General features: G+C 33.7%; 1 protein-coding gene across 1 annotated transcript; it reads left to right on the forward strand.

Moving 5' to 3' along the window:
• Positions 1–16990: 16990 nt before the first annotated feature.
• Positions 16991–18982, forward strand: LOC115974163. The gene is made up of 3 exons (XM_031094391.1): positions 16991–17693; positions 17791–17976; positions 18371–18982. Exons 1-3 carry the CDS (start codon positions 17199–17201, stop codon positions 18659–18661), a joined length of 972 nt encoding a protein of 323 aa, XP_030950251.1. The 5' UTR covers positions 16991–17198; the 3' UTR covers positions 18662–18982.
• Positions 18983–19973: the final 991 nt, after the last annotated feature.

Below are 19973 nucleotides of genomic sequence, written 5' to 3' on the forward strand. Positions count from 1 at the left end.
ATTTTTATTTATTTTTAATTGACTACAGAAATTTGAAAACCCTCCGCGTGAAATTCATGTTGATCCTATAATGTGTCAAAAGAGTATTAATTGGCCGGCCCAGTGGTTTACAAGAAAACAGATAAATGGATACGCGTTTCATTTACTGCATCTGGCGTTTTCTGCGTTTTCCCTTTCTTTTTTTTTTCTACAGCACGCATTTCAGGGGATAAACGGCTACTGTTTATGAACAGTAACAGTATATTTCTGATTTTTCAGTTACTTTTCATCAATATGTGGGTCTCATGTACTGTTAATTAATAATTATCTCTTCAAAACTTCGGTAACGGAGTCACCTTAAAATTTTTATTTATTTTTAATTGACTACAGAAATTTGAAAACCCTCCGCGTGAAATTCATGTTGATCCTATAATGTGTCAAAAGAGTATTAATTGGCCGGCCCAGTGGTTTACAAGAAAACAGATAAATGGATACGCGTTTCGTTTACTGCATCTGGCGTTTTCTGCGTTTTCCCTTTCTTTTTTTTTTTCTACAGCACGCATTTCAGGGGATAAACGGCTACTGTTTATGAACAGTAACAGTATATTTCTGATTTTTCAGTTACTTTTCATCAATATGTGGGTCTCATGTACTGTTTACGGGATCTATAAACTTCACTTTTTAACAATTTTTTTATTAAAAATTGGTCTCACGACATTATTCACATATTTAAAAATTATTTTGCTACAGTATTTTCAATTTCAGAAAAATAAGTTCTATTCATATACTTTTTCTTTAAAAGGGAAAGAAAAACAAGTCTTTTTTTTATCAAAAAAACAATTTACTCTTTGTAAAAATGAGAGCTTTTCCTAATAGAAATGAGAATTTTATTGATTTGAGAAAAATCTAGAAGCTCACAGCAAATACAAGCTCTTCTATTCACGCAGCAAAGCAAACAAAATAACTAACCAACCATCAAAAACAAACCAGTTAATCAGAGTCCTACATGTGTAAGCTATTTACATCAACAAAAACAAATGATTGACAGCTGTACATTTAGTCTAACATTTAATCTAACGACACCGTTTCTTCAATTTGCTTTTCTTCTTTTTAATCAAAACACAGTCGTTTTCATCTGCCTTTAATTCTTGACAGCCCTTGCTTTTGTTACTTGAGATTTCAGCATCATCTTCACTGAATGCTTCACTGAATGCCTTTAAACTCAAATATTGTTTACCATAGTTTCCCACATGCTAAGAGGAAATTGAGGATATCCCTTCATATTGAATCCTCAAATTTATAATAGTTTTTATTTAGATTTAAGATATATGTCATTTAAAAATCAAATAAATATCATGTGTCGCGCATCTGATTAAAATGAGAGTAAATTGAAGAATTCAATTAAAGAGATCCTCTAAATCTAGAGAGCAACAAACCCTTGTAGTATGAGTTTTGAATTAAATGGTAAAGAGCAAATATGCTTCAAATATCTTACGCTCTCTTTTCAGCCTAAATTTCACTTTGAAGTTAAATAAAAAAAAATAAAACAATGATTCTTTTTATGTAAATCAAAATATGAAGGTTCATGTTCTCATAAGATAACATTTTTTTTTTTTTTTTGAGAAGATCTCATAAGATAACAACTACAGCCACTATAATCTAGTTAAGCATTTGATAATCTCCTGAGTGAAAATTTTCATTTGAGGCACGAAATACATGATGAGACATCACTAAATTAAGAGTTAAAATAGAGAATTTGGATCCAATCCAATCCAATCCAATCACTTTTCTATCAAAATCAAAATCAAAATCCTAATTTCTATATTTTTCAAATCCAAATCAATAATTTCTATATCTATATCTAGGATATCCTAGTCATAACTTCGTTTTATTAGTAACCTTTTTATGAATTTCTTTCTTTTTATGATGAAAAGCAAGGAAAATTTTCAAAGCGAATCTAATCCTAGCTGCAATGTGGGGACACTCCCAACTTCTGGTGTGCCATTACAGTCTAATCCATCCTAGGCCATCGATTAAAATTCAAATCATTGGTTAGTTAATCTTTCAATTTCATGCCCCACCTGCTTGGTCTTGCCTTGCTTCATGTTTACAAAAGCTTTTGGTTTTGGGTGTCACTTATCACCATGCCTTGCTTATGTTTTTGAACAAAAACAATGCAACTTTATATTGTCACTAACTAGGCTTTTAGTCCATGGATGTTGCAACAACACTTTGTGATCCTAGTATGAAAATTACATCCATCATCGCATTGTCTTTTACTACACGATACCAAATGCCACAATATAAATCTTGGGACTTGGATTCTTTTTCTTTTGAAAAATAAAGTAGAAAAATAAAAGAAACTTTCAAGTTTCAACATCAATTATCATCCATCATAAAGATTCCTTCTAATCTAGAATTTGAGAGACGTGGGTTGTTGGTACTTCCATGTACGTAACATTGCTCAATTATTGATGGAATCATTTGGATTCTAGCGCGATGAATATAAAACTAAAAATATACGAATATAGTATCAATTACAATTTTTCTTTTCTTTTCAATAATGTGATGGTTACATCAATGGGAGAAGGGGGCAAAAAGTCTTCTGATTCAGTGAATCTGATCTATCTTATGAAGAAAACCAAGATCAAAAGGAGAGCAAGCATCAATCACAATTATTGTTGTCAATTTTAAAAATTAATTAAAACAAAATTTATATTGCTTTTAGTATTTTTCATTCAAGAAATATATACTCCTTATTCAAGACGGTGGATCTTATACCATTAAGGAAATCAAGTTGTCTGTAGGTGGGTAAAATTTTCAAAGAAAAGACAGAACCGTAGAATTATTTTGACGGGGACCAAACAATGACAAATCCTTGCAATCTAATGGATACCTTACTAAGAAAAAGAAACCTCAATTTGGTATGGCTAACCCCGAGAGTAGGCCAAGTAGGCTTCGATGGTTAAGTTTGTAAATTAGTGGAAGAAAATGGGAGTAAAAATGGCAAAAAATCAATACTAAGAGGAAAATTCTTAGATATTTTCGAAGTATGGATAAATAATACTTCCTTCTTTCATATTCATGATAGACCACACCATAAATTTAATGAGTAGACTTTACTATGAATGTGAGAGGAGGGAGTATCATTCTTCGTGCTGTAAGAGAGTATCTAAGAATTACTCATACCAAGATTTCCATACCTAGTTCAACAAATGAGGGGAGTATTTAGAGGCGTATGAGGGATCCGTTTTAGCGGGAAAACCATTTGCCCCAAAGACTATCCAGCTAATCACGCGTGAAAATAGTAATTCTCAATCTATAAGCAGACGAGATTGCTCAATAACAATAAATGCTATGATCTAATGTGAGTTATAATAAATATTAATGTGAATATTAATGTGAAGGAAGCTAGCAGGCATTGCTTTTAAGGATGAATACAATGACTAATCGATTGGGGAAAGGAATCTGTAGGTCGGTAGCCAAGTCGACCAAGATTATTGTCTAAGGTTCAATTGTCTTTGTCAATAGTTAATTCACTCAGCTTTGTTTAGTTAGTGGATAGCAGCAACTAAGAAAAAAAAAAAAACGCACTTTACCATAGTCACCATCTTTGGCCGAGGACTTTAAAAAAGAATTCTGCGGAGGAGATTGAGTAAATTCTTAAGAGCATTCACATTGATGGAGCCATAAATTTTAGTAATATGACTCTACAAAAAGTTACTTTATCTATTTTACATTCTCACTTTACAATATACATTATATTTTTAGCTATTTGATTAAAATAATATAAAAAATTCATTAAAAAGCAGTATGAACACAACCAAAATAAATTTTTTATTATTATTAAAAAGTAGTGTGAACACAACAATTTAATAATATTTTTTTTATTTTTTTATTTTTACATATGAGAAACAGTGCACAGTCAAAAGTAACTATGCACTATAGCTGTGGAGCCAAAAAATATGGTTTTGGCTCCACCAATGTAACCATATTTTGATATTTGGTGGTGCTAAAAATAGCAATATAGCTTTTTAGCACTACCAATACTAGTGCACTTAGCTCAAACTGCTAAAAATGATTAGAGAGTACATAAATTTTCAGTTTCCAAATTCATCAATTCCCCTTAAAGTATTTAGGGTGTGTTTAGATACTGTTTATTTGCTGAAAACTGAAAACTTATTTCTGAAAACACTGTAGTAAAATAATTTTTAAATGTGTGAATAGTATTGTGAGACCTAAATTTATATTGAAATATGTGTTTGGATGACTTGTGTGGGTCCATAAACACTACCCATGGACCCACAGACAAAATGCAAAGATTGGGGAAAATGCCCAATCCAAACGTATACTTAGGATGTATTTGGATATCGCTTATTTTACTGAAAACTGAAAACTAAGAACATTATAGAAATATAATTTTTAAATGTGTAAATAGTGCCGTGAGACCCATTTTTAATGAAAGTTTTGTTGAAAAAAGAAGTTTGTGGGTCTCATGAACAGTTCACCAGCCCCACTGGAAAATCTAAATGCACTTCTCAAAAAAAAAAAAAAAAAAAAAAAAAGGCAAACGCAGATGAAGACGCCGATAAGTTGTATCCAAATGGGTATTTAATGTCTTACACAATTTATTTCATTGGTTTTTTCAAAGTTTTGCTACATATTTTGAATTTTTCACATACAACAATTATCATTTATTTTCTTCCTTCATACTCAGGATATGTAAAGAAAAAATAAAAAACTAAATATAAAGTGAATAATGTCAGTGTAAATTTACACAGTTATTGTAGTAACTCTGTAAATTTACGCATTTTTAACTTGACTAATGTGAGTGATTTTGGAACCTAAATTTGTAAAATTGATACATATTTCTATTTTGCATTGTTTGATGCTCTAAAGGATTTTTTTTTTTTTTTTTTTTTTGCCTTTCTATATTTTGTTTTCCCTCTTTTCTCGGTAGAGTTACATAATAGAGTTCCAAGAAAGAATATATGATGAATTAAAACCATTCACTTCTAATAAATCAAAAATTAGATCCAATATCTAATATCTTAAGCCTGTCAGATGAGTGATGAATTAATCATGGACCTTATTTGGCTTATATGATATGACTTGTCTCATTTGAACAAATTATCATAATCATATGATTATCTTCTTCTTCTTCTTTTTTAGCATTTTTTTATGAGAATATGTTTTCATTGCATCATAGAATAATTCATTACATCTTTGATTATCTTTGTGCACTTACCTTCGTGCTTTGCTAATTGCCATCATATTAATCAATCTTGACTCTTGACTTCTTCTTTTTTTTTTTTTTTTTTTTGAGAAAGTTGACTCTTGACTTCTAAAGGTAGAAAAATACAAATTTATAATAACCTAACATAGAGGACTTTTACTAACCAAAAATGATTAACTTGAGGATTAGTATTTTTTTTTTTAAATTATTTCATCTCTATCCTTTCCTTTTTGAAGTCAACATTTTCTAAAATTGAACTTCACTTTGCTTCTGTCCCAACTCAGACCTCCTTCCCATATATGCTCCATAAAGCGAAGAAATTCCACCACGTCTCTGACATTCTGGTCCACCAAATATTACATGCGGTATTCCTTTTCAAAAAATAATGTTAATAATAATTACTAGGCAATGACCTCATCTTCACAAAGTCACAAGTAACAATATATATATATATATATATATATATATAGTAACTAACTCAATTAATAAAGTCTCTGATGATTGAATAAGAAATTTGGGATTTAATCCTCATTTAAATCAAAAATCAATTGGTTTCTTGGTCTGATAATAAAGATCTTTTATAAATCAAAAATCAATTGGTTTCTTGGTCTGATAATAAAGATCTTTTATAAAAAAACAGACGCTATAGGTTGAAACTCTCTTAAAAAAAATACATAAACAATAAATTTTTTTACAATATTTTTCACATTTGTTAAGTTGATAAATTTTTATTGATTTTTATCTAGATTTACTATTAATTTTTTTTTTTTTTTTGGCTATCACTATCAATTCGTCACAATAGTGAGTGTTGGAATTTTTTGTCAAATTTTTGGTGCGTCTAGAGTGTTACTTTCTCTCTTTACAACTATTAATTTATAATAAGGAAGAAAAAATCGAATAAATAAGAAAGAGAACAAAATGCATTGTTTTTTTCCTTTTGAAAGTGGACAGTAGTGAAAATTGCACTGTAATAAATTAATAATAGAATCTACGAGAGCCATCCCTTTCGCCAGTTAGGGATGACCGATGTCTGATGAGATTTGGCCATTTCTTCCTTTATCTTCATATTGATTTTAGTAAACTTGAATGATTCAACAATATCCCCTTGTCATGCAGCAACTGGGCAAAAATAGCCAAACATCATTATTTTTTGAAATTATTAGTATTTTACTCCTATTTGAGAAATATTTAGCAATATATTACTTTTTTAAAACTCGAGTTTATGAAACTTGATTTTGACATAGAACTCGAGTTTATAAAAATCAAGTATCTTAATAAGGTCCACTTGGAACTCAAGTTCCTTTTGCCTCTGTTTTAAACACTTTCACTACCTTTTCATAATTGTTAACTTATCTTCTATCTCACGTGACCCTAACAAAAGAAAGAAAACAGAGAAACCCACACCTTGAAGAATAAGAAACAAAACCGGAAGCCAATGAGGAAAAAAAAAAAATAGATAGAAGTTGAAAAAATTAAAAAGTAAAAGAGATAGAAAGGCGTGCTGCGGGAGTCATCAATTATGGCTATGTGAGTGCTATTATTGACTATGTGAGTGCTGCGGAGGTCAATTATTGTGACTATGTGAGTGCTATTGTTGACTGTGTGAGTGCTGTGGGAAGTGGGAAGTGTTTCTTGCATGGTACTCAAGTGTCTTAAACTTGAGTAACACATTGCACTGAACTCGACTTCCACATAATCGAGTTCTGTGTGACATTTTTATGATACTTGATTTTCTTAAACTCGAGTTCCATGTCAAACTCGAGTTTCAAAAACTTGAATTTTTAAAAAGTGATATATTACTAAATATTTCCCAAACAATGATAAAACACTAATAATTTCAAAAAATAGTAGTATTTGGCTATTTTTGCCTAGCAACTAGCCGTTGGAAGAAATACATAGAAAAGTTTAAAATTAAAATTAAATTTTTTTTTTTGAGAAAGAATTTATTTCAAATTAGATCCTAAGTTTTTAATATTTATATATATTTGATCAATCAAATCGTATAATACAATAAGAATTATGAAAATAAATAAATAAAAGACCATTTGAGTAAAGTGGGAGAAATTACAATATCCTCATGGACCACGTCATATGTCCACTATTCCACTAAAAGATTCTCACCTATTTAAAATTATTAAATCAACAAAAAAAAAATTTAAACAGAAACTAACTACTGCCTCAACAATTTTAAATAAATGGGGTCTTTTATAAATGAATTTAGTGGAATAGTGGATAAATAATGCGATCCACCATAAGGACAAATTTCTCATCAAGTGGGGATGGGAATTAATCTCTACACCACATACTCATATTGTAGAGCACTAAATTACATGATGACTATATCGATCCTTAATAAATGAGAAGTGATACATCCATAATATTTTTACAATATTTTTAATCTAAACCCACCACAACAAATTACTTTCTTGCCCACCAAAAGCAGTAACTAACAATTTGCCACTTAGAATTTGTTGTGAAAATATTGTAAATATAACATTTCTTTTAATAAAATGAAAACTTTCCAGATTTTTTTAAAACAAAAATTAAAATAAAGTAATCATGAACGGTACAAAGTAAGTATTTACGCATCCTATTCACCAATCATCAAATTATATGACTCACATGTATCGAGAATATTTATCTTTTTTTTTTTTTTTTGGGTAAGAAGGGGATTTTATTTATTTTTTTGGGTAAGAAGGGGATTTTCTTTATATAAAAAAGCTAGTATATTAGATTTGTCCAATAGACACCTGTGAAAGATGTCTAGTTACAGGAACTAAAGGACCCCCACGTGGAGTCCCTATACTCAAAAAGACCCATACATATTTACAGAAGACAAAAAAGCTAGCTTGCATCCTCCGCCAGAATATTTATCTTCACAATCTAACATTATTGTTGAGACAAAATAAAACATGCACATCATATGCTCCACATACTGTAGAGATAATGAGATATGCATGTGCTACAAACCTGGATTTGGTACAAAAATTTAGTTATCTTGTCGTACTGCTTTCATGGAAACATCGTAGAAACTAAAAAACTTTTATTTTCATGGGCCAGGGTTGAACCAAGTTGACCCAGTCAGGGCCACCATAGATTGCCTTCAATTTCGGAAGTTGGGCCAGCTCATTCGTGTCCCCCTTAGCAAGCTACAAATCTAACCCTATGATTGCGGAGGTAGACTAATCTTTCATTGAAAATAGACCCTAATTGGAATTTGATTTATGGGCTACTTCCCCGAAATAGTTGGGCTCTAACTAAAAGGAATAAATAGTTCTGGCCAATGTTTTGGGCCTTTATTACTATTTGACAATTTGAGAGTAGTAGAGAATTACAGATGTCAATTGGACAGGCCTTCAATCCTTACTTTCATCAGTGAATTGCTAGCTACAAGCCTAGTTCAGTCTTGGAGTGTTACGACATTAACCTGATATTATCGGCCCTGGTATGATAAGCCCACTGTACTGAGTCCATTTATAGGTTTCTGGGTTTTTGTGTCCAGGTCCAGGTCCAGGATCTTGCAATTTCGTGCCATAAGCCTACACATGATTTGTCATTAGGCCTAATGTTATTTTCTCGAAAATGTTCAGAACTCTTGTAACGCCTGATTTGCTGTATATGTAATCTCTTATCCTACACGCATTAAATAATTATAAGAAAGAATTCCTTTGAGGTGACTCCAAGATGGTAGTTAGAAGTTTTGAACTCATGAGACCTTATGAACCACCAGGCTAACCCCTTGAGGTTTGTTAAAGCATTCACAGTAGTGGAGTTAAATTTTTAACTTTTTAACTATACAAAAAGTCACTTTATCTATTTTATCTTCTCACATCCTACAGTAGTAGAGCTATTTTAGCTTTTAACACAATAAAATAATATAAACACTATAATAAAATGATATTTCATTCAACCACCAACACACAACCACAACCACCGTCAAACCCATAAAAAACCACAACCCCGCTGTGCCCATAAAAACTGTGAAGAAGAACAAAACAAAAACCCAAAAAAATCAACACAGCTAAACTGAAACTCATGCTTGATACTCTGTCCGATTCGGTACCAACCAACGAGACCTGCATCGAGGGGCACAGTTTCACGATCTTCACCGACAAATTGAGCCCTAACTGATACTGACCGCCCAATTATGCCGCCAACGGCGTGGCTTGAGGATGAGTGCAAAGCGAAATAGAATGCTCCGATTTGAGGCGGGTTGGGTAATGTGGGAACCGATCGGAGCTAAAAACGAAAAGAGAGAGAAAACGAAACGAGGGTTGAGAAGTGAGAGAGGAAAAGTGGGGAGAGAGGGGTTTGTGGCGGCTGGGCTTGTGCAAATCAGCGATGGGTTTATGGAGGAAGAAAGAAGAGATAGAGAGGCAGTAAGGAGAGAGACACGGGAGAATGAAATGCAGAAAGAATAAAAAATAAAAAGGTAATGTGAACGCAAAATTATTATTATTTTTTTTAGCTCTCAGTTACAGTGCATAGTCATAGATAGTTGTACATTGTAGTAATGAAGGTACAAAAAATACATTTAGCTCCACTTCTGTAGGTTGATTTTTGTGTTTTGGTGGAGCTAAAATAGCTATATAGCTATTTAGCTCTACTGCTTCAAATGCTCTTAGGCTCCAATGTTTGCATAGATTGGCATATTTTATATTTCTATGAACTTTGATCCTAATCTATGCTCAAATATATATATATATATATATATATGTATATTTGGTCGGGAGATTATACTCATACCAAATAAACATTTAACAGGAGCGGTTGGTATCTTAGTTTGATGATAAAGAATTATTATCAAAAGTAGACATCATAGGTTGAAACTCTCTCAAGAAAATAAAAATAAATAAACATATAAGTGAGTGAATACTATGTAATTTATGTTGGGCCACAATTCATTTTTTTGTGAATTAAATCCCCTTAAAAAGATATTCCAACTAAATTATCATGTCAATATCACAAATCAATAAGAAATAGATCAATCACACAAAATGATAATCCTCTCTAGGAATAAATTTACTATAAGAAAAATAATGTGTGTGTGTGTGTGTGCGTGCGCGCGCGTGTGGTGGTCTCTTCCCAATAACCTTGGGCTGATTAGGTCTAGACTCCCAATTTATTTGTATCCTGGGTTAGACTAATCCCACAATGGGAGGTCCAAGGAATAGTAGATGGTATCAACGGTGATCTTATGATAAGGCTCCAGCTCCAAGTGGCCTTAGATTTAGATAGGCTATGGAAGTTATTAAGCAGTCGAGTTCCCTCTCTACAGTTCGAACAAGACTTTCTTCTCACCCAGGTAGAGTTTTCTCACTTTTCCCTCATATGTCTCTTCCCAGATTTTTATTACACCCCTAACATCTCCTACTTCCTTCCTATTCATACTCTTCTCTGAGTGGGAGCGTCACGATGAGTGAAGATTCTATGTATTAGTAGGGCCCATCGCCTAGGTGGCATGAGCGGCTTCTTCAGTCCAGGCCGCTATTCCCAAGCGTCAAATCTCGCGTTAGAGGGATGACTCACTTTTTGCACTTAAAGTGACCTTCTAGTAACTTGCACCTGATGTCAAACTTTTGCTCGGCAGGCAGATTCTCTCAAGACATTATCTAAGCTTCTCGGCTCCTTCCCTTTCGACTCCCGACTATATGGGCTATAATGGGGCCGTAACAGGGTTAGGATTACCATGAACATGGACCTAAACAACTTCAGGAAGTGGCCCACGGTTCTCGGCACACTACAATACACACACACAGTTAGGAAATAATAAATATTTGTCTTGATTAAATGCTATTAGAATATGCATTATTATTTGTCTTGTATCGGTGGAATAATGCACTATTATTGTCTTGTTATGTCAACAGACAAGGTTATTGTTGATGATATTTTGAGATTCTCAATTTTTACATGGGAGCAATGAGTTGTCTTGTTGTGTCAATAGACAAGGTTACTGTTAATAGTATTTTGAGATTCTCAATTTTTGCATGGGACTAGTGAGTTGTCTTGTTTGTCAACATACAAGGTTATTATTATTGATATTTTGAGATTCTCAATTTTCACATAGGACCAAGGAGTATATATATATATATATATATGTGTGTGTGTGTGTGTTCCTTATGTTCTGCTCTTAAAATTCTGCCATGTAGATTTTTTCTCATGAGATAAAAGTATATTTTTTTAGTTAAATAGCCACATAACTAAATTTTAAGAGAGATCTAAGAAACAGTAGTTAATGTATTATACCTAAATTTTGTTCCATGTATATAACATTCAGTTCACATCAAAACGATATTCTTCTTTAGGAATTAATTCAAACTAATATGAGATCTTTACCTAGAATATTACGAGCTACAACACTCCATGGTCTCAGCACCTCAAAAATCTCCCCCGGAGAAAATCCTAAATATTTCCTTCAATGTGTTTGTCTCGCCGTTAAAGAAACTCTCATTAATTTGTTTGCTCTCTCACGCATTTGCAAGTCTTTTTCTTTTCTAACTTCTTGAACACGTCAATCCAAATGTCACACATTCCCTTTAATTTCTATCCTCTACAAAGATTCAAAAGTCAAAACTTGGCCTTCTATCCTTTTACCATTTTACCCTCTAGGCCTCTACCACCTAATAAATACATAGAAATAAAGGCTTTGTATATTGGTTGAAATAGTAACTTCACATGCACCAGAGGTGACAAAAATCTTTTTATTTTTTTATTCCAGGAGACAACATCTTTATTATATGTTGCTCTGTGCAGGTTACGATTCGTGAAAATTTGATTGCGCCATGCTCAATAATGTGCCTAATTGCATATAAAAATGAAATACAATAATCTAATTGGACCTAAGCTTTTTCTTTATTCTCTAACTTGTAAAAGTTACTAAAACTTTCGCCTAATCATCTAACCAATAATTGTTTCCTATGATAGGAGTAATAAACTTAACTTTTCAATAATAATAATAATAAATGGAGGATAAACTATAAATCCAAAAAAAATTACTCCATAAAATAGTTTTACGTGAATAGATAGGTTACAATGATTAGACCTCAAATATTAATAAAAGTTTAAATCATTTTTAGATTACGATTTCTTGAATTTTTTTTTTAGAGATAAAAGTTCAACTTATAAAGTCCGCTCCTAACAAAATCAAAATACCAGTTGATTTTTCGCTGTAGGTGAAGATTGAATCTTAAATCTTTTATTTGAGGATATAAAATTTTTCAATTGAGCTAACTATAATTTACACATGTTCTTGAACTTAATAGTTTACTACCTACTAGGCATGTCCCTTTCTTGAATTAAATGATACAATAAATTGGATTATTAACCAATACCTTAAGGGTATCGTTAGCATTTCCCTAAAATAAATAAGAGAAGATCAAAATTATTTTGGAAAATCAATTTTTTAGTTCTTGAGGAGACAAAGAAACTTAATTAAGGTTAAGATAAAATAGAACTTAACAGCGATTCAATAGACACCTCCATTGACTAAACAATTTATAGAAATAAAACAAAAACTATTATAAACGAAAGGATTCAACAGAAAAGGTGTAGAGTCATTTTCAGAAACCCATAAAATCTGTTCAAATTGAGATTATTCCACATGGGCCTAGGACCGCTGGCTACACACGCTGCTCTTTTACTTTAAGCTTTAGCTGTTTTTTTTTTTTTTTTTTTGGAGAGTTAAGCTTTAGCTGTTTAGCATTAAATTAATATACACACTGAATTAACAATAAGTCCTACCCCACTAAAAAAATTGCGATGCCAACTGTGTTGTGGCTGTAGGTAATTAAGTTCTAATTAGCTTCTTAATCTTTCTTAACCTGCACAAAATACACCCAACAGACAAGAGCACTTTTGTCTTTCCGATGGGCATAATTGTTCTTTGGATTTGGTAAGATACAGTTATAAGATCAAACCAGAACTAGCTAGGAACCCCTCATGTGATGAGTTTATCTGAAACCTTCAACTTTGATTTCTGGTCAAATTTATTATGAAACTAAAGCATGTAACATAGATGTAAAATTTGATATTCTTGCCACGGCCCAAGAGGATGAGATTCTAAGCACATTACTTATTACTCCGTACTTGTAAATTGGGTGATTTATACCAATTTAAAAAAAAAAAAAAAAAAATCATATCTTTGTGCTACTTGAACCCTTTTTCACAAATAAAATAGAGCCGCTATTTAGCATATTCTGAAAAACATTTTACTAATTAAATTTTGAAGAAATAATCTGGCCAGTAATAGACTTACAGTCCAGTGGTATCCTACCTTTTTTGCTCTCTCTTGTTGTAGGTTTAGTATAGTTTGAAATTTGAAAAGGAAAATATGAAGATTCTTATAACTCAATTGGTTGGCTATTGAATTTTTTTTTTAAAAAAAACTATAAAATATGCATATTTATTATTAGGATTGTAATACTCATAGATTTGACTCTCTAAATAAATAAAACCTCACTTAAGAGCATCCGCAGCCGGTTTTTATATCTCATCCTATTTTACCATCTTAAAAAGCAACTTTATCAATTATACCATACCATTTACAATATACCCAGCATTCCAAAACTCTATTATTTTACCATTTTATTAAAATATTATTTTTTAATTTTTTTTTTATTATTTCTCTTTTTCTCCTCCTTTTCCTCTCTTTCACCCTCAACCTCTAGCACCGGCCTCAACCTCTAGCAAACTCATACCCAGCAAAATCACAAGAAGCAAATCACAACAAAAATTCACCCAAATCAAACAAGCACCAGAACTAAACAATCTCAACCTCTAGCACCGGCCACAACTAAACAAACAATCACCACCACGCCACCACTACCCTCTGCCCAAACAAACCCAGTAAACACCGAAACCCACCATCAAACCCATCGGAAAAAATCACAACCACCGAACCTAAATCCAACCACCCAACGCCAACCCAAACACCACCCAAACGCCACCCAAACGCCACCCAAATCCGACCCAAACGCCGGAAACCGAAACCAAAAACCCAAAATAAAAAAAACAAAACAAAACTCACCAAGTACCTACTACAAACCCAGCAAATCCATAATAACTCAACCAACCAAATGACGGCCACCATGTTAACACCACCAAATCCACCAAACGCCGGTCTCTATGCCGATCTCCACATCGGTCTCCACGCCGATCTCCACCGCGCTGACCTCCAGCCACCAGGGCAGCCGCGCCACCAGCCTCACCACCATGCCGATCTAGAAATCCGATCCGGCGTGAGCTCCGATCTGGGTTGGTGATTCGGCGTGAGCTCCGAGAGAGAGAGAGGGGATGAGAAACAGAGAAAACGAAGAGAGAGAAAAGAAAGAGAAAAAATGAGAGGAGAGAGAGGAATTGCCGGGTAAAAAAGCATTAAAAAATTATTTTTTTTAATACCATTCAGCTACAGTACCATCTTACATTTGAGATGGTACTGTAGCTAAATCTCAAAAAAAAAAATGGCTTTTCGCATATGACCTCTCAGTTGCTGAGCATTTCTTGAGCTTGTATGCCAAATGTATCTTACATTTGGCATATGAAAAGCCCACTGCGGATGCTCTAAGCATCAAAAAAATTTGTGGTCGGCATTACATTGGTATCTTTCTAATCATTCTCTTTTGTAGTTGTTCATTGTCTGCATCAATCGTGCAATCAAATGATTTATTAGTCTGTCTTACTTTTGTATAAAAATTTTAAGCAATCTAAACATAAAGATAATGTGAGGGATTAAAAAAAAAACCCGTCTTTCTTATATTACATTGTTTTGTCTCCTTCATTTTAATCTAATTTGTACACAATTTCTTATATCTTATGATTTTCCCAAAACCTAATTAACCATCCACCCAAAAAGTGAGATACAAACAATTTCATTTGATCTATCGAACAATAATGAATGGGAGAATTCCTAACCCAAAGAAAACAGGTCAAGTGAAAATTTGACACTTAACTCAAACCCGATTAACCCATGACCCCCTAATTATGTGAAGTTATTACGTGTACTCTATGCACTAAATTTTTCTCTCAATTAAAAGTCTCGCAAATTAACACTTATGTTAAAGGGAAATGTAATACACTAAGTGTACCAATAATTTATACCGGTTGATGTTGATACCATTCTGGGCATCCCACTGAGTGATAGACTGCCTGAGGATCGTCTAATCTGGGCGGAATCTAATAATGGCTGCTTCACTGTCCGTAGCGCCTATAGGGTGGCTATGACACTCAACCGTACTGACCAGAATGCCTTAGCATCCTCAGATAGCTTGCAACGGAGTTTTTGGAGAAAAGTTTGGAGCCTTCCTATCCCTCACAAGGTGCTTCACTTTGCTTGGAGGGCTTGCCGCAACATTTTCCCTACCAAAGAGATTTTGTTTCATCGAAAAGTGATAAGGGATTCTCTTTGTGAGGAGTGTGGTGAGGACACCGAATCTTCAGGTCATCTATTCTGGTCTTGCACCAAAGCTCAGCTAGTTTGGAGTTGTTCGAAGCTTCCTAGTTCACTCCGGTCAAGCCAGTTTCATTCCTTCTTTGATTTGCTGTGGTTTTTGTTGATGATAGAATCGTTTGACGGCGATAAGGTAGCATTGGTGGTCACGATAGCCTGGGCAATGTGGACGAACCATAACTCGGTAAGACATGGGGGTACTAGGAAATCACCGGAAGTTCTTGTTCATTGGGCTTCTCACTATTTGATTGACTATGCATCAGCGACGGAGTCCCATGTAGTCCGTCCGGAGTTGGTTCAGGCTATTTGGACTCCACCACCCCTTTCTGTGCTCAAGATAAATGTGGATGGTGCCTTTTCTAAGCACAGTGGTTCAGCAGGAGTAGGTGTTGTGATCCGGGATGATGCAGGGCACTGTGTGGCAGCGTTGAGCAAGAATCTTCATGTTCCTTTGGGCCCACTAGAAGCAGAGGCAAAAGCTTTTGAAGCTGGCCTTCAACTAGCGTGGGATCTGGGTTTTCAAAACGTGATTCTTGAAGGTGATTCACTGGTGATGGTGCGGGCTCTCTGTGTACAGTCCATTCCGCCTTCATCCGTTGACTTTGTGTGTCTTGGCATGCAGCAAACCAGTATGGGGTTCCATTCGGTCACTTTTTCTCATGTGCGGAGGCAGGGGAACAGACCTGCCCATATTTTAGCTAAGTTTGCACTTGGTTTGGATGATTCTTTTGTTTGGATAGGGGAGTACCCTCCTTGTATTGTACAAGCACTCATCCAAGATACTGTCTGTGTTTCTTTTGGTTGAATAAAAGTGCAACTTTCTTATCAAAAAAAAAAAAAATTTATCTTGATCTTTATTTTTTTAGAAAGCCAAGAGTCTTGTACTTCAACTGACACCTCATAATATTTCAAACAGAAACAATCACGTTTTAAATCCCCCTTTCCCATTATTCTAACTAATTATTTTAATCATCGTGCATTCTTGGTGTTATGCTCACTCCACAAGTTTAAGTACTTGTGAAATGTAGGGAACAAGGACTGAGGTTTAAGTCTCCAAAAGCGAGCTTTACACACATATACTTTTAGAATAAATTATAGTAAAATTTCTATCTCGTATAAAAAAAATATTTTAATATCTCTTTAATTATTATGAAATATTAAAAAATTTAATTTCAAAGGAAGTTCTCATATCATGTTCTACGAAGGTACTATTTCTTTTTTTTTTCTTTTTTTTCTTTTTTGGATGAGCTCCTCCTAGGCCCCTACTCTCATAGTAGTAGCCTCACTCATATGGTCATTAAGGTTAATATAAATATAATATATTCTAAGCGTTACAGAGTTGCAAATTACAGTGTCTCTCCAATTAACCCATTTTCTTAATTACACTCCCAAGTTGACAAGCAAACTCTCCATAAAGTCAGAGCATCTAAAAGATCTTCCATTCCTTTGTACCTTCAGATCAGAAACAAAACCAAAACCTAAAAAAACAGTGTCCCAAAACTTTGATCATTGTCTGAAACACTAAAGCAAAAACCCAAAATGCACGCAAAGACAGACTCAGAGGTAACAAGCTTAGCCCCATCTTCACCAACTAGATCTCCTCGAAGACAAGTCTACTATGTTCAGAGCCCATCTCGTGACTCCCACGATGGTGAGAAGACAACGACGTCGTTTCACTCCACACCAGTTCTCAGCCCAGTTGGATCTCCACCTCATTCTCACTCCTCCGTGGGCCGCCACTCACGTGAGTCTTCGACAAGTCGTTTTTCTGGGTCTTTGAAACCCGGATCCAGAAAGATCTCCCCAAACGACGGGTCGCGTGGAGGGGGCCAAAGAAAAGGTCAGAAGCCATGGAAGGACCAGTGTGATGTGATTGAAGAAGAAGGACTTCTTGATGATGAAGAGCGTGTAAAGGGTCTTCCTCGTCGTTGCTATGTTCTTGCTTTTGTGCTTGGGTTTTTCATTCTGTTCACTATTTTTTCTTTGATTTTGTTGGGTGCTAGTAAGCCCATGAAGCCAGAGATCACAATCAAGGTATTAAAGATTACGTTTTTATGGTTCTTCTAAGCAAATTGTGAAATGGGTTTTGATTATTTTGATTAATTTGTGTGTTTTTGTTTTGTTTTCTCAGAGTATAACGTTTGAGCAGTTTAAGATTCAAGCTGGTTCGGATTCTTCAGGAGTGGCTACTGATATGATCTCAGTGAATTCAACGGTGAAATTCACGTACCGAAACACCGGCACATTCTTTGGGGTTCATGTCACATCGACACCTCTAGATCTACTTTATTCCCAACTCACCATAGCCTCTGGAACCGTAAGTCACAGCAAAGGCTTTAGAATTTTCACTTTCTAGACTAATACATCATATTAGTCTATTACAGTCAATATTACGGTGGCACATATTGTCATTCGTTTTCACAGTTTGTCGATGTAATAACGAGTGTTTGGAAAAAAAAATGATGGATCACTCAAAGTCAAACAACTTAGACATGTCCATAGATTTATTGTTATCATTTAGCATGAGATTTTTCATTGTGATTTTTTTTTTAAAGGTCTTTTCTGTTTATATCTGTGACTGAATTTGCAAGAAATCACATTGATGGTTAAAAATGAACATATCAAAAATTTAAAAATCTCAAATTTAAGATTTCGGGTCTAAAATTTTCAATTTTCTACTTTCTCTAAAATTTGGTGAACTGGGTATGCAGATGAAGGAGTTTTATCAATCAAGGAAGAGCCAAAGATTAGTTAATGTGACAGTAATGAGTGATCAAATTCCAATGTACGGAAGTGGAGCTGGAATGAGCATATCAGCAACGGGTACAACGACATTGCCAGTGCATCTGAGTTTGAGCTTCGAGGTTCGATCTAAAGCCAATGTTTTGGGGAAATTGGTGCAGCCCAAGTTCTACAAGAGGATTGACTGTTCTGTAACCTATGATCCCAAAAAGCTTAACGTTGCAATGTCACTCGGCAAGAATAATTGCACATATAATTGAATATAGTGGGAACACAAAGCATTGAAACCCAAAAAAAAAAAAAAAAAAAAAAGGGAATAGTTTGTGTTTTCTTTTTGAATTGTTTTCTATGTTCCTTTTTTTTTTTTTTGTTAAAGAAAAAGTGGAAACTGCAATGAGAGACTGAAAGACAGCTCAGCATGTGTGGGCAAAGAAGTGAGGAACGCGGTTTTGGACTTTTTTTTTGGTTGGCTGTCCAAATGCATGAGTACATTGAATAGTGAGGAAAACAGGTTGGATTCCACTGTATAACTTTGAGTAATGATGATGATGATGATGATGACGACCTTTCCTTTTTGTGTATTTTTTTTTTTATTATAGTAATTTATAATTTTATTGTAAAATTAAGAACCAAAGTTTAATTTATTCATTGTTCTATCTCATCAATAATGTAATAATTCCAATCGTTTTGCTGGGAATGTAAATTTATAATTTTTTTTAGGTAATGTGTCACTGTTAGCAATGCTAAGTTTACTTTTTATTTTTAAGAAACATCAGAACAGTGCTAAGTTTACTTTTTTTTTTTAAGAAACGTCAGAACTTACGATGATGTAAGATGTAATATAAATTAATTATGTTTAGGTCTTTTGATGTTTGGACGGCAAATTGGCAATGGCTCACTGCTATGATATCGCCGAAGAACGAGTGTTCAAACTTCAAACATCATCATAACCACTTTTTATTCCCAAGTTCTTAAGGTAATAATATATGATACTCCGTATTTCCCAATTTACTATTGGCTGAAATTCAAAGGTAATTACTAATTAACACTCATTACTCATTAGTGAATCATTTTCAATATTATCCCTAAGGCTAGGTTTAGTCATACGGAAGCAGAGGGAAGAGAAAAAGGTTAAGTGAAGGGAAAGGGAAAGGGAAAGAAAATATGCGTGTGTTTTGATGTAAAGGAGAGGAGAAAGAAAATAAAGGAAATGAAAAAAACAATAATAAATTAATAATTTATTATGTGGATGTAAAATAGTTTTAAATAAATAAAAAAATAGTCTGAATTTGGTAAAGATGGAGTGTAAAACTCATGTTTTACATCATACAATAACGGATTGCCACATTAACATTTTACTTAAAATTCAATGCATCTTATCACATCTAATAACATCTCAATAAACTCCTAATTTGGTTGGAATTATATATGAGTGTTAGAATTGATTTGGTATGATTGTGTTTATTTTTAAATATGTGATAAAAAGACGTGGCATATTAAGATTGGAGGGGTAAAACATGTGTTTTACACCACAACCTTACAAAATTTAATCTCATAAAAAAAAAAAAAAAA

Source organism: Quercus lobata, chromosome 2, assembly GCF_001633185.2.
Source record: "Quercus lobata isolate SW786 chromosome 2, ValleyOak3.0 Primary Assembly, whole genome shotgun sequence".
NCBI lineage: Eukaryota > Viridiplantae > Streptophyta > Magnoliopsida > Fagales > Fagaceae > Quercus > Quercus lobata.